This window comes from Anopheles nili, chromosome 3 (genome assembly GCF_943737925.1).
Source record: "Anopheles nili chromosome 3, idAnoNiliSN_F5_01, whole genome shotgun sequence".
NCBI lineage: Eukaryota > Metazoa > Arthropoda > Insecta > Diptera > Culicidae > Anopheles > Anopheles nili.
The window spans coordinates 49,243,187-49,256,399 of record NC_071292.1 but is presented as its reverse complement, the minus strand read 5'-3'; the positions used below and the strand labels follow the sequence as shown (position 1 = coordinate 49,256,399).

Sequence of the window (13,213 nt, the reverse complement as noted above, 5' to 3'; positions counted from 1 at the left end):
CGTGTGTTTGTTTGTCACACTGCCACCTTCACCAACCTGCTTCAATGTCAGTGTTTGAAGAGTCGACCACCGTCGCCTGCCCCTGTTTGGTCCACGTTGGAGGGACGAGAACTTCTTCCTGACCTCCCCCCCCTGCCGCATGGCCCTTTCCCCACCCCCACTACCCCACGGAATGACCACTCTTGGGGGATGATTTATTTTCGCACAAAAACGTCGTCTGTCCACGTCGTGAGACGGAGGGAACGCAAGAAGACACCCAAGAAGGGACGATGACACTCACGATCACGATCACGGGGACCTTCCTCCCCCTCCCTGGCCCCTTCTCCCACCCATACACACACGCGAGTGGCCACGACCTCCGCTGGTTCGTTTTTCATCCCCCCCAAATCCTGGGTTGCCACCCCCCTGTTTTTTTCTTCCATTTTGCTTTGTATCCCTGGGGATCCGGGGTTTTTTTTCCTGTGAGGAGTTTTCCACGCTTTCTTCTGCTGCTTCTTCTTCTTCTTCTTCTTTTGCGTCGTATCTCCAAACCCCCATACTGACCGGTCACACACGCTGCGATTGTTTGATCGCTTGAGCACGCGGAGAAAACCAACCAGTTGGTCAAACCGAACCAAACAGGAAGCGAGAGAGAGGCAGAGAGAGAGAGAGAGAAAGAGAGAAAGAGAGAGAGAGAGAGAGAGAGAGAGAGAGAGAAAAACAACCATCCATCGATCCTCCCTCGTTTGTGGTGATGTCGTTTAAAGGAAGCAAGGCGTTTGGTTTGGCCCTCCTCTTTTCATGTACAAAAACCACCCTTGTTTTGGGGGGGGGTGGGGGTGGAGGGAGGTGTACTGGATTTTTTTCTACTTCCTCCCCCCAACTACCCCCCCCCCTCCACCCTGAGGCAAACGCAATGCTCCCGGTACGCAAGAAGCTGTACGCAAATAAACAAACAAAACGATTATCGACTAGCCGGCCGGGGCTATATCTCTCTGGTGCCTGCCTGCCTGGTTCTGGTGGTTCTGCTTTTGGCTTCCAATGGCACCATCGTTCCGTGAGTCTTTTTCCCGTTTTCCACCATCAAGGCGGTCAGTGGCATATGAAAGGTTTTTTTTTTCCCGTAGCAAAACCGATTGTTTCTACCCGACCGATCCGTGAAGCTGCTGGCTTCAACTAAGCTTCTTCTAGCTGCTCTAGCCTGGGGTTTCGTGGGTGGAAAAATCACCAAACACACACACACACAGAAAACGCCACCAGCGCTTTGGGTTGCGCTTTTCTTTAAGTAGCCATAAATTGTGGACACCGGGGCCATTATTGTTTGCCGCGTGATAGAATCTCGCGCAGCAAAAAAAAAACCTTGAAGACCTGTGCGTGCGTGCGTGCTTATTTTTCTCCCTTCATCCCTCTCTCACTCTCTCTCTTTCCGTTGTGCCTTGACCACTTGCTGACCATCTAAAAACCCGGTCCCTTCGCATCCCCGTCCCGAAAAGCAAGAAGCAAACATTATTAAAGCACACCATTGTGGCTCATCGTGACTCGGTGGCATTTGCGCGATCATCCCCCCCACCCAGCTATCAGCGCTAATGGAGGGGATTTGCCATTTGCCGGTCCGAGGAAATGCTTCGATGCTCCATCACGCGGGGGGGGGCCTCTAATGTCCACCCGGTTGACGCGTTCGCATCCAATCCGCATCCTCTGGGCGATCATAAATAATTCAGCAACGGCTGCGCGCTCAGATGTCGCTCCGCCATTTAATGGCTTTCCTAGGGGGGGGGGGGGGGGGGGGGGGGGTGATGGTGGGGGTGGATCGTTCCGGCGCATCATAAACCCGTCTGCGCGTTGTAGATCAACCCCCCGGGGGGGCACCATTCCATACCGCTACTGAGGCTAGTTTTCCCGTGAACGACCAGACGTCTCCATCGGGCTTCATTGGGGGGGTTTTTTTTGTTTTTTTTTTCGCTGCCCGTTCGATCAATCGATGTAAACAATCGCTTCCATAATTCCCAATACCACTTCATTGCCACCTTTACAGCCCGGTCATTTCAAACTCCTTTCATTTGATCCGTTGAAAATAATCCGATTCAATAATGGGGGGTTTGCCCCTTAAGCACATAACAAACGGTGGAGGGGCAGCAAAAAAAACACACCAGAAGCGCCAATTACGATCTGCAGCTAAAAGGCACCCCCCCCGGTCTATATAGCGCCAGTATAGCAGAACCAAAGTAAAAAAAAATCATTTTCCCTTCCGTGGTAAACGAGGCGAAAGTTTTCCCCTTTCGACGCCGTCTTCTTGGGCGGTGTTATTGTGGGCCTGCTGGATCCGGCACCGGTGTGTGGGGTTGTTTTGGGGGTAGGGTTTATTTATTAGCTATTTTCGGTTGACCAGCTGCTGCTGCCCAGCTCGCGCCCCTGCGATCCTTCGTGGGAACGCGCGTCAATCCGCTGCATTGCTGGAGTTGTCGGGGAGGGTCAACAAAAAATAAAATGACCGAAAGAAGAAAAACGGAAAACGGTTGAGCAAAAAAAAAAGAGCGACCCCGTGACGCACCGCGTGGTGTCGGGATTTTCTTTTTGTTTTGTTTTTGCCTCAAAAAGATTGACCCGCGAAAACGAGGTGTAATAGCAGAGTAGCGAAAAGTTGTCCCCTTTTCACCGTCTCCTCCTTATTTTGTGCAAAAGTTTTTTTGTTTAATTGGCCTGCCTAACCACCGATGCCCGCGTTTTTGGGCAGGATGTTTTGTTTCGATTTTAGGATCGTTCCATCGATCGGTTGCGTTGTTTTTCCTCGCCCCGAAAGACGGAGACAAACGGCCGCGAGGTGATTAATTGGCATAACACTTCAACAAAAAGCGCACCAACACCCTCACACACAGACCCGGGGATGCTAATCGGTTGATTTTCCGAATTCTCATAGGCCTCTCGGCGGGGGTGGCTTTGGCTCTACCTTTGATGCCAAAGCGAAGGTTTGGCGTGTGGCGATAAATTCACCTTCGTTCGGGAAAAGCGGAAAAGCGCACAGCACGCTTTTCGCCACCCAATTCCCACCCAAAACCACCCCCTCCCCGGTTTTGTGATGGATTGAAGTTCGGGAGGCTGTGTGTGGATATATTGGGGGCATGATTGGCCACCTTTTTTTTCCTTTTTCTTTTTTTCTTTCCACCCGAGTTGCCACTCTTTTCGAGCGCTTTCAGCCCAATACCCAACAGTTCCACACTCGTCCCTTTTACGGGTTTTGGGGGTGGAAGGAATTCCGAACCCCAAATGGCAAAGCCTTCGCCGCAGCGGCCAGTGGGAGAACTTTTCCAGCACACGTACACACAAAACGCACCTACAAAAGCGCGCGAATCGAACGCGAATCGGCCCTAGTGCCCCAATGCACAATCATCGCATCAGCGGAAAATTGCCAATTTGGGTTTGTGCTCGTAACGGAGTAGGCTTGGTCTTCTGTTTTTTTCTTCGCTCTCTCTCTCTCTCATTCGCTCTTCCATTTTTTGTGCGTATGTTTCCATGGTGATCGAAAAGGTAGCACGAAGGTGGGCGGGGTGAAGGTCACCATTAATCAACCATTTGACGAATGGTTTATTTTGCGATCGAAGCGTGCGCGCTTTGTTGTACGCCGCGGAGGATTTTGGGGCGCGCGCTGGGTGTGGAATTAGCATTTTTCGATTTTGATGTATTTTTCCGGGTCAGTTTTCCGCGCAAGAATGCCGCTGGGATGCTGGGTTTCGTTCGTGCGATAACAGCAACTACAAAAAATGGGCGCTCCTTCACAACAACCGGCCATCGGAATTCGTGCAGTTTGGAAAATCTCCAGCCTAGCGGATGTATATATATATATATTTTTTTTTGCGCCTCCCCCCATCGAACGAGCATTTTGTTTTCTCCATTCTTCTCCCTTTTATCCACTGCATCAATCCGTTGTGATACACCCACCCGGCGCACACACAAAAACACGGACAGTTTCGGTTTGCCAGCTGCAGCAGCAGCAACAGCAGCAGCATTCCGGCCAGGCGGGCCTGGGCACTTGCGCGTTTTGTCGTAAAATTGGATAAGTTTTACGACTGCTTAATTGGCAATTACTCTCCACCGGAGCGAGACGCGTTTTCTCCGTCCCTTTTTTTGCGGCGGCCCAGTCACGGCGGCTTGTTTCCCGTTGAATGATTGATATGCCACGCGAAACCGTGACAGACCGAGTGTGTGTGAGAGGGAGAAAGAGAGAGAGAGGGAAAGGGACCAGAAAACGGACAGGACGAAAAAAAAAAGGAACGGGGGAAAAAAAAGGATAAAACCCTCCATCCTCGCCGGCGGCAGCAAAAAGGAAAGGAAGGCCCTTTTTCCCGGTCGCAAAACTTCCCGGATCACGAATTTATGTTTGCTGGCGGGTTGGGGGGGGGGGGGGGGGGTGAAGGGGTTGGATTTTCCCCGTAAGTGAAAACTGGCGCCCATCCCACCCACATCATCCCAGCCCCCCCGCCCACACCCTACGCCCAACGCATCCATAAATCATGCCCCCATGAACGGGCCCATTGCCGAACTATTAAAATGTCTCTCGTTCTGTCTCTCTCTCTCTCTCTCGCTCTCGCTCTCTCTCTCTCACACACACGCGTCCTGTAAACCCCCCCTGGACCGGGCGCGTACCGGGATGACGTGACGGATATCTCCTAAATCACTCCTGCTCACGGGTTTTTGGGTTTTGGGAAAAACCAGCCCCCGGGCGGAAAACTTCTGTGGCCGCGCAGTTTTCGACTTCACTCGAGAATGGGGTTTTTTCCTGCCCCCCCCCCTCCCACCGGTGGCAGTGGGGTTTTTGGCGGGTGAATGCGGGAGAAGGATTTGCGGACTTTATAATTTATATGCACTTTTTTTCTTCTTCTTTCTCCCGCTTGTATTTTGTTGCCGGTTGCGTTAGTTTTCCCGATGGCCCCGTGAATTTGTGACGGGTTTATTTAACTGTTTCTTTTTTTTTCGCTGTTGTTGTTGGTAAAAACCCACCCCACAGGGAGAGTGGTGAGTTTGTTCGCTTACTTCCTGGTGGTCTCCGGTTCCGGCTCTTAACCTCCCACACACACGGACACGCACTATTTTCCCTCTGTACGACGTCAGCAAAGGGCCCTGTTTTTGCCGTGTGATGAAACGCCGCCGCGCGTTGCATCGTCGTGAGTTGTCGGTTGGAGGTGCAAAATTTCCACACATCATAAACATCTCGCGGCGTGGTGTTTGAAGCAATCGATATGAAGAGGGGCCTCTTTTTTTTTGTTCGTTGTTGTTGTTGCTTCTAAAATCAACCCTGGAAAAACGCACACCCCCGGCGCAAGAAAGTGCAACCGAAGGAGAGGGAAGCATGCGATGCGATGCGATTTATGTTCGGAATTCGCTTTTTCCTCTGGCACCGTTCACCTCTGGAACGTTTGCACCGACCGAAAGGCATTCCGATCCGCATTCCAGGCGGTCCCCGGTTTGCCCCCGGGATGACTAATGCGTCACTGATTTCGGTCGGTTGAATTATATTGCGGCACTGATTCGCGATCGATAGTCTGCTCTGGGACCGGGTTTTTGGGTAGTCCCACCTAGACAGAGCAGAACGTCACGAGACACGCGAATCCACGCGAGAGTTAATGCAAATTACCGAAACGGCCCTGCTTTGCCAAAGGGAGCGTGGACGCGATGCCTGCTTTAATAATTGTAATTCCGGTGGGCTTTTTCGGCGTAGGTCGACCGGAAAAATTGCAAACAATCGACGGGGGCGGCCCCAAAACCCCAAACGGACCTTCACGCTGGTGGGAATTTTTGCCTCAATGCTGAAACAAAAGGTCATCCTTCCACCTGATCGGTGTGTGGTGACGCTGGAGGTGAACGAGAGCAACTGCAGGTGAATAATGGCCGCAAATGATTGCTACCCAGAAACGACGGAACGCAATCCTCGGTCTCTTTCGAAGGGTGGCTCATTGCGCCATTTGCACTAGCGCCATTTTTTTTTTGCAAAATAAAAAACGCACCCTCTGGGGGGTTAGGGATTTTTTTTCTGGGGGCCAGCCGTGCGTGTGTGTGGCGTCATTCGTCATACCGAAAGGCATTCAGTTGGATGCAGTTTCAGTCCCGACAAAACTCCTGCCTCCCTGGCATGCCCATCAGAACAGCTCGATGTACTGCTGCGGCCGTTGATTGACACCTATGGCGTCACAGTTAGCCTTAGCCTTAGGGCGTCGGATTTGAGCATTGGTTTCGGTGTTTGAAACGATTTTCACCGTCCCGTCCCCCCCTCGGTGCGGTCGTCGGTGGCGTGCATCATCATCCATTCCCTTCGGTGTTCTCGTTGAGTTTTTTGAACGGAACGGCAAGCAACCGCGGTTTGCTGCTGGCAAGCGACCACACAGTTTGGCCTCCCCAAGAAAAAAAGGGAAGAAAACCTCCCCACCCAAACGTGCTGGTGCTTGAGTTTTGGCGGCGGTTTTTACCGCCCGAATGGATGCAGTTTCGTACTCATCGTCGCGGGGGAAAAACACACAGCAACCGAGAACATGCCGTGCCTCGTCTGAAGGCCGGCTGGTTTTGTGTGTAGCAATCATTAGTCCACCGTTGAAATCAAATCCGCGCTAATAGATGACGTTCTTGTCCGAAGGGGTTGTGATGGGGGGTTGCAATACCCCCGCTCGACCCCCCTGTCGTCTGCAATCAACATGCGGTCTGGGGTGGGTAAAACACGGTCTCGACTTCGATCGCAAAAAACCACCCCCCTCCGTAGTACCGCTAGCATAATCGGTCAGCCTCTATTACACCCGTGTGGGCAAGAATTATTTTATTATTATTTTTAAACGGTGCGCTTGAGAAGGGGAAGGAGAAGGGGGTCTAGTGGATGGATGGGAGGGGATTCAAATCGTACCATTCCATTTCGGTTGCACGGGGCGGTCCTCTCAATGCGAGACATCTTCCCGCGGTGTCATTATTAAAAACCAGCGACTAAAAATCAAAGGAAAAAAACAGCCACCCTTCGGCCATCGAGGGGGGATGAGAAAAATTCAGATCGTAAACGTGTAGCGAATAACGCACCACCGACATTAAGGGCCTGCCTGAGAACTGCTGACGCGCACTACTCCCGGTTTAGTGTCCGTTTTTTTGTTTTTGTTTATGATCGGAAGCTGTCAAAGCGATCTCCGCCGTGTGATTGCGCGTCTCAAAAGCCACCCTAAAACGGTCGCATTAACGCAGCCTGTCATCCAGCGAGCGAGTACGAAAGAGAGAGAGAGAGAAAACCTTTGGGTTTGGATTTAGGGACCGAGGAAATGGACTGAATTGATGCTTTATTCCTTGCGTTTTCACTCTCTTTCTCTCTCTCTCTCTCTCTCTCTCTTTCTTTCTGTCTCTCTGATTGCTTGGAAGGGGAAGATCTTTTTTAATTTCCCAGCGGCCATTCCACCAAAAGTCCTCCGGTGACAGGTGCTGGGATTTTGAAGCTTGCTTGTGCCATCACTCAAATAAAACAAAAAAAAAGCCAGAACAAATATGCTAACCGACCCGTGGTAGACGAAACCGAGGACGACTCCTTTGCGAGCTGGGGTGGTGTTTTTCTTTTTTCATTCTACCTTACTCTATCGTGTGTCTGAAAAGCGGGGACTTGGGGTGGGTCGTCGTCGTCTTCGTCGCACATCCTCATCCGGCCCAAGGTCGCCAGGGGTTTTTTTTTGCTGGTGTGTGATCATCGCCCTTTTCCTTTCTCCCCCACCACCGACAGCGACGACGAGGACGACGATCGGCACCGGCACACGTCAGCCGGTAATAAATCTTCTATTTAATAGTTCACTTTTGATTGCAGCGAAAATAATTACTACAATAGACAGACCGGCCGCCCGCAGCCTGGCGTTCCCGGTTGTCTAAGAATAATCTGTTTTTTCGACCCCCTTCCCATCTTCCTATATCTCACCCCAACATCCCGTCGATTAAAATGGCCACGAATGCGTGCGTGTGTGTGTGTGTGTGTGATTGAGGGAGAGCGAGAGAGAGAACGAGAGATCGTATTCGGTTTTGTTTGCACGGAGGAGTACAACAGCAACAGCAACAAAAAAGAAAATCATGTCTGCGCGAATCTCCGCTGCCCTTCTTCGATCAACACTTATTAATTCACGTCCCGGTCCGGCTTTGGTACCGTCCTGAGACGAAACCGCGATCGTGTACTTGTGTGTATGTGTGTATGTGTGTGCGCGCGCTTGTTTGTTTAATATTTAGGAAGCGATGTAATAATAGCCGGAGAGGCTAGCCGAGGCAAAAAAGAAAAGAATCCCCCGTGGCAGGAATATAGCACCAGTCGGCTAAAAATACAATCTCCCTCCCTTCCCCATCTCCTGCACAGTCTCCATTGCCCCCGTTCCGCCCGCCCGCCTTACCAGCCGATGGCCTTCCGTGCAGTCGAGTCCTAGACGTCAGCACGTCATGGACGGCATTTGGTGGCGATTTGGGATGCGTTTGATTTGTGAATTAAAGGCAGATTTAAAGTAACGATTGGGTGGGTGGGTGGGTGACCCTCGCCTTCCTGTTGTGTGTTCCGGTGCACACACACACACAGTATGTGCCGGAACGGAAGGTGTTGAAGCGCCATGGTCAAAGAACTCCCAGACCCGGTGCATTGCAACCCTCAACCAAGGCCGTCGATCTTTCGGGGACGGTTTCGTGGTGTTTAAGAAAGGAGAACCGAAAAAAAAACCGCCGAATAAAACGCAATAATGGCCGTCTGCATATTTCACACGTGTGCTGGAGCAAATTGGGCAACATAATTCACTTCGTCAACAACACGTCAGAGACCTGGGTTAGGTGTTTTGACATTGTTTTTTTATTTTCTCACACGACAACGCATGTGTCAAATGCTTTGTTTGGGCGTCCGTTTGACAGATCGAATCAATTTACGTTTCCATCAGCTGAGCTTCTGCTGAACCAGCGCATCCGTTGTGAGATACAAGTTTCCCCGTTTTACTGTCATCGCCAATCAAGCCCGAAACCGACACGTCCGGAACCGTGCGGATTGCAACGATTTCTCTCACCACCAGCGGGTAGATGGAGACGCCCAGTTCCTTACGCCCTCCAGCTACGCTAGCAGTGTGTGACGCCATGTTTCTTTTTTCTGCTTCTTCTTCGCTGTCACACTTCTGACGCACTCGCCTGTACGTTGCCTGTTCACACGGTTCATCCCAAAATACAAAAAAAAAAAACACACACACACAACCCCGTGCCGTTTATGCACGCACGCGACAGAAGCTGCCCCAATTACGCGTCGATCGGAGACGATTCATCATCGTGTCACTCACGGGGAAGGTGCGTCAGCGTTTGCGCCTCCACCATTCGGCTGATGTGCTGCAAACGCGACCATTTCGCACGCCATTTGCTTTGGCCAACTGAAATTCTAACCTTAAAAATAATCCACCGTAAACGGACGGTTCGTTTGGTGAGCGCGCGCGCGCGCGCGAGGGACAGATTTTTCCACGTGAGCCGCCATTCGTCGGCCCTTTTTCTGCACGCGCGCCCTTTTCCTCGCACGCCATTGCGCCCCACCGTGCGGGGACAAATTTTCAAAATAGCAATCTATCAACAATAGTACGACTAACCCGGTGGTGGCGCGCAGAACCTGACACAATGAGCGCGGGCAAGAAAAGAAATAAACGAGCAAAAGAGTGCTCTCGATGCAGCAGACGGCTCATGGGATGCAATCCTTTGGGTCCTTGCGCACAGGAATGCGGCCCCGGGGCCCCTGGTTGCGAGGTAGATAGATTATTATTCACTTTTTTTTTCGGGTGTATGTACCCGCCCCACACCACCACCACCACCCCGTGTACCAACCGCTTCACCGAGCATTGTTATGGCTACGTGGCGGCGTCCATGGCGTGCGCGCGGTTTTTTTTCCCCAGCCGTGATCCGTGATCCGATTGGGTGGTGGTTGGTGGTGGCCAATTTTTTCTTTTTTCTCGGTTGGTGGCAAACCCGGAGTAGTGTTGTTGCATGTGCGCCATTTTGTCATCGCCACAGGCTGGTCCGGGGGCCAGTCGTCTGTGCGCGACCGCCAGAACCGCCAGGGTGAGCTGCTAGTGCATTCGAGGCGACGTGCATCGTGTGCTGGCCTCGGGAAAGATGAGCGTTTGTGCGTGCCGCAGGTCCATTGGACTTGCTGTGAAGGTTTAGTAGGCCATGGAGTGGGATTTCGAGTTGCTCTAACCTGCCGGAGGACTTTCATTTCCATCAAGGTTAGATCAACTCAACCGCAACGGGTAATTTAAACGTGCCATCGTTCGGTTAGGTTTCCTGAGGAAAAATAAAACACAAAAAAGCTGCCACATCATGCTCCAGGCGTCAACGAGTGTAACTGCATGAATCGAGTACTTTGTTAGTGAAAAGAAAAACGGTACGCCCATCCCCAAAAGTGCAACCGAACTGATGGGCGTGCAGTAAAACCCCTCGCATGTGTTGATGATCTCCTGCAGTGCCACCAATCAACGCCATTCTTCTCTCTGGCGAGCAGCAAACTGCTCGAATCGCGTGTGTGGTGCGTTTGTTCCCCGCATTAGCCTTCCGTTCGAGCAGCAAGGGTTCGCCATCGTTGCGCGCTGGGGGTCGTGGTGGTGATCGGGCCGCCTGTTAGAGCCGCTGCAGTAACGATGATAAGACAAAAGTCCGAAGACTACCACCTCGAAGGTGGACCACCAACGAGCGCAAGTGCTGCGGGTGGTGGTGAAGCACTAACCTCACCCGGGATGAAGCGCAAAAATGAGTCCACCTTTCGGCAGCTGCAGAACGACGTGATGGGTAAGGCTCGATCCACGCTCAGCACGCTCGGGGATGTCTGGAAGACGAGCAAAACGACACTGTCGGGTGGCGGCGGTACGGCGCCATCTGGTGGCGGTGATCAGTACCACGATTCCGGTGGAGGAGATCCCGGATATGATGGCGGTGGTGGTGGAGAGCTGAGAATCGGCAGTGAGCAACAGTTCTCGACGCCTCCGCGTAGCCCAAAATCGACAAAAGACAAGAGCTCGCTCGATTTCTTTCTCTGGCCGAAGGGTAAGAGCAAAGACGGCTCATCGAAGGCTAGCCAGAAGAAGGACAAAGCGTCTAAACATCAGCCTCAGGTGGGGTACGATCGAAGTGAGTATGAGTCATTGGCCGGTGGGAAGTCACGCTCGAGCAAAGAACAGTCGTCAACGGGTGCGATCCGGAAGCCAGGTCCAGGACCAGGTGGTGAAGGACGTGGATCTTTGAACCACCAACACCAGCAGCAGCAGCAGCCGGGATCATCCGGTGCTCACTACCAACACGCCTCGAGGACGATGAAGTACCGGTACGATTACTCCGAAGGTCCTGGGGAAGAATTCCGCCAACGATCGTTGGATGAAACGAGCGAATACAGCCGATCGATGGAGGATAACGTCGGTGGGTACGTTGGTCGAAATGATCCACCCAGCGGTTCGTCTTCCGAACGGTACGGTGGCGATTACTACGCCGACGGTAAATGTCGCCCAAAGTCGTACAACGAGAAGTACTCCTCGCAGTACTACGACTACTCACCCGCGGGTTACGATCACCATCATCCGGTTGGACCAGGACGGGCACGATCTCATGCACGGAGCGCGTTCGAGTACGATCAAGACCCTGAGGAGCGCGATGATCTCGAACCGGGACCATCGTCAAGTCAAGGACCTCCTCAACCGTCAGCGACAGGTGGTGGGGCTCAATCAAACATACGCAAGCACTCTGGAGGAGCTGCGGGATCATCCATCACAGCGTCTTCGAACACACCAGCAGCATCACCACCCGCTCAGAAGCACATCCTTTTCAACGAAGAAAACGACATCCTGTACTTCAAGGAGAACCAGCGTCCCTCGAAGACTAAGTCGTTAAATGATCACCAAAGCCGAGCTGATAAGCAGCAGCAGCAGCAGCAATCCTCAGGTGCTCGAGGTCCCGCAAAGTCAGCATCCTTCCCGAAGGATGGCCATCACCATCACCAGCAGCAGTTGGTGCCGGTTCAAGCGGCTCCATCCGCGCTGCGGAAGGTGTCTCGCGATGAACGCAACCTCCAGCAACAACAGCAGCAACAGCCGCAACAAGCCATCCAGCAACGATCAGCACCAACGACACCCTCAACCAACGAACCAAACATCATCCGAGCGACTCTAAAGCTAGAGAAGCTGTCCAGCAGTGGCGTACCTCTTGGGGCGGCTGAACAACAGCAGCAGCTGCAGCAGCAACAAAACGAGCCCGCAAAACCCAAAGGCATCCAGAAGCAGTTCAGCACGATCGTGAACCTACCGCGGGTGTTGAGCAACACCCTACCGGTACGAGGTGTTGCAGGTGGTCTTGAGGCTAACGTCAAAGCGGACTCTCGCACTGGGACGATTCCGGAGGAATCAACCGTTGAGGGTGAGAAGCGTACAACGGGCCGGAAGATCTGCTTCCAGGACGAACCGGTGGACGTGGCAGACCGCGTCAAGTGCCAAACGTTGCCACGTAGCGCCGGTCGCAGCTCGGTTCGGCCAACGTCGACGTTGAAGTCATCGACGGAACCAAACATCGATCCCAACGTGAACGAATACTTGGACACCGATATGACACTACCGCGCAGTGGGAGTCTTGATTCGGACCTAGAGGTAACCTCCTAGAAGGGTTTTTGGGAAACGGAAATTGCTTGTTCATTCATTCGCATTCAGCCGCTGCGTGTGTGTGTTTTGAGGGTGTTCGCTCATTTTGTGTTCCTCCATAAGCTCTCAATTATGCATTATAAACCTGTACTTCTTTTCAACGCCCATTGACTAACCTTGATTCGCTTTATCTTCTCGTCCACACAGTCACAAGCCATGCGGATTGTACGAACCGTTGGCCAAGCATTCGAAGTGTGCCACAAGCTGACCATCCAGGACAGCGGAGACAACCTTGGGGACGATCACTCGGAGCTGTCACCGTGTGACGTTTCTGATCAGGATCGGTGCTCCGATCGCATCAGCGAGGACGATGACATCAAGAAAGGTGAGCCACAACGGCTGGTTTTGAAATGCTAATTTACTAAAGCGTTTTAAGCGTTCAACAGGAGAGCTCTGACCGGTCGTCCGGTTTTGTTTCGAATGGAATGGGGGTCCCGAGAAAAATCAATATGTTAAATTGCTCGAGGGACGAAAACAGATTGTAATAATATCCGACGAGCTGATGTGCTGATGCGCGCCGTTGGTTGGTGTTTTTTCTCTCTTTTCTTCCTCCTGCG

General features: G+C 52.3%; 1 protein-coding gene across 1 annotated transcript in view; it reads left to right on the top strand.

The window, feature by feature from the left end:
• Positions 1-13,213, top strand: part of LOC128727403 (capon-like protein) — a 63,315-nt gene that overhangs the window by 36,072 nt on the left and 14,030 nt on the right. Inside the window, exon 6 of the mRNA XM_053821311.1 lies at positions 12,804-12,981. Coding sequence (XP_053677286.1) covers positions 12,804-12,981 — 178 coding nt within the window. The remainder of the gene's footprint in view (positions 1-12,803; positions 12,982-13,213) is intronic.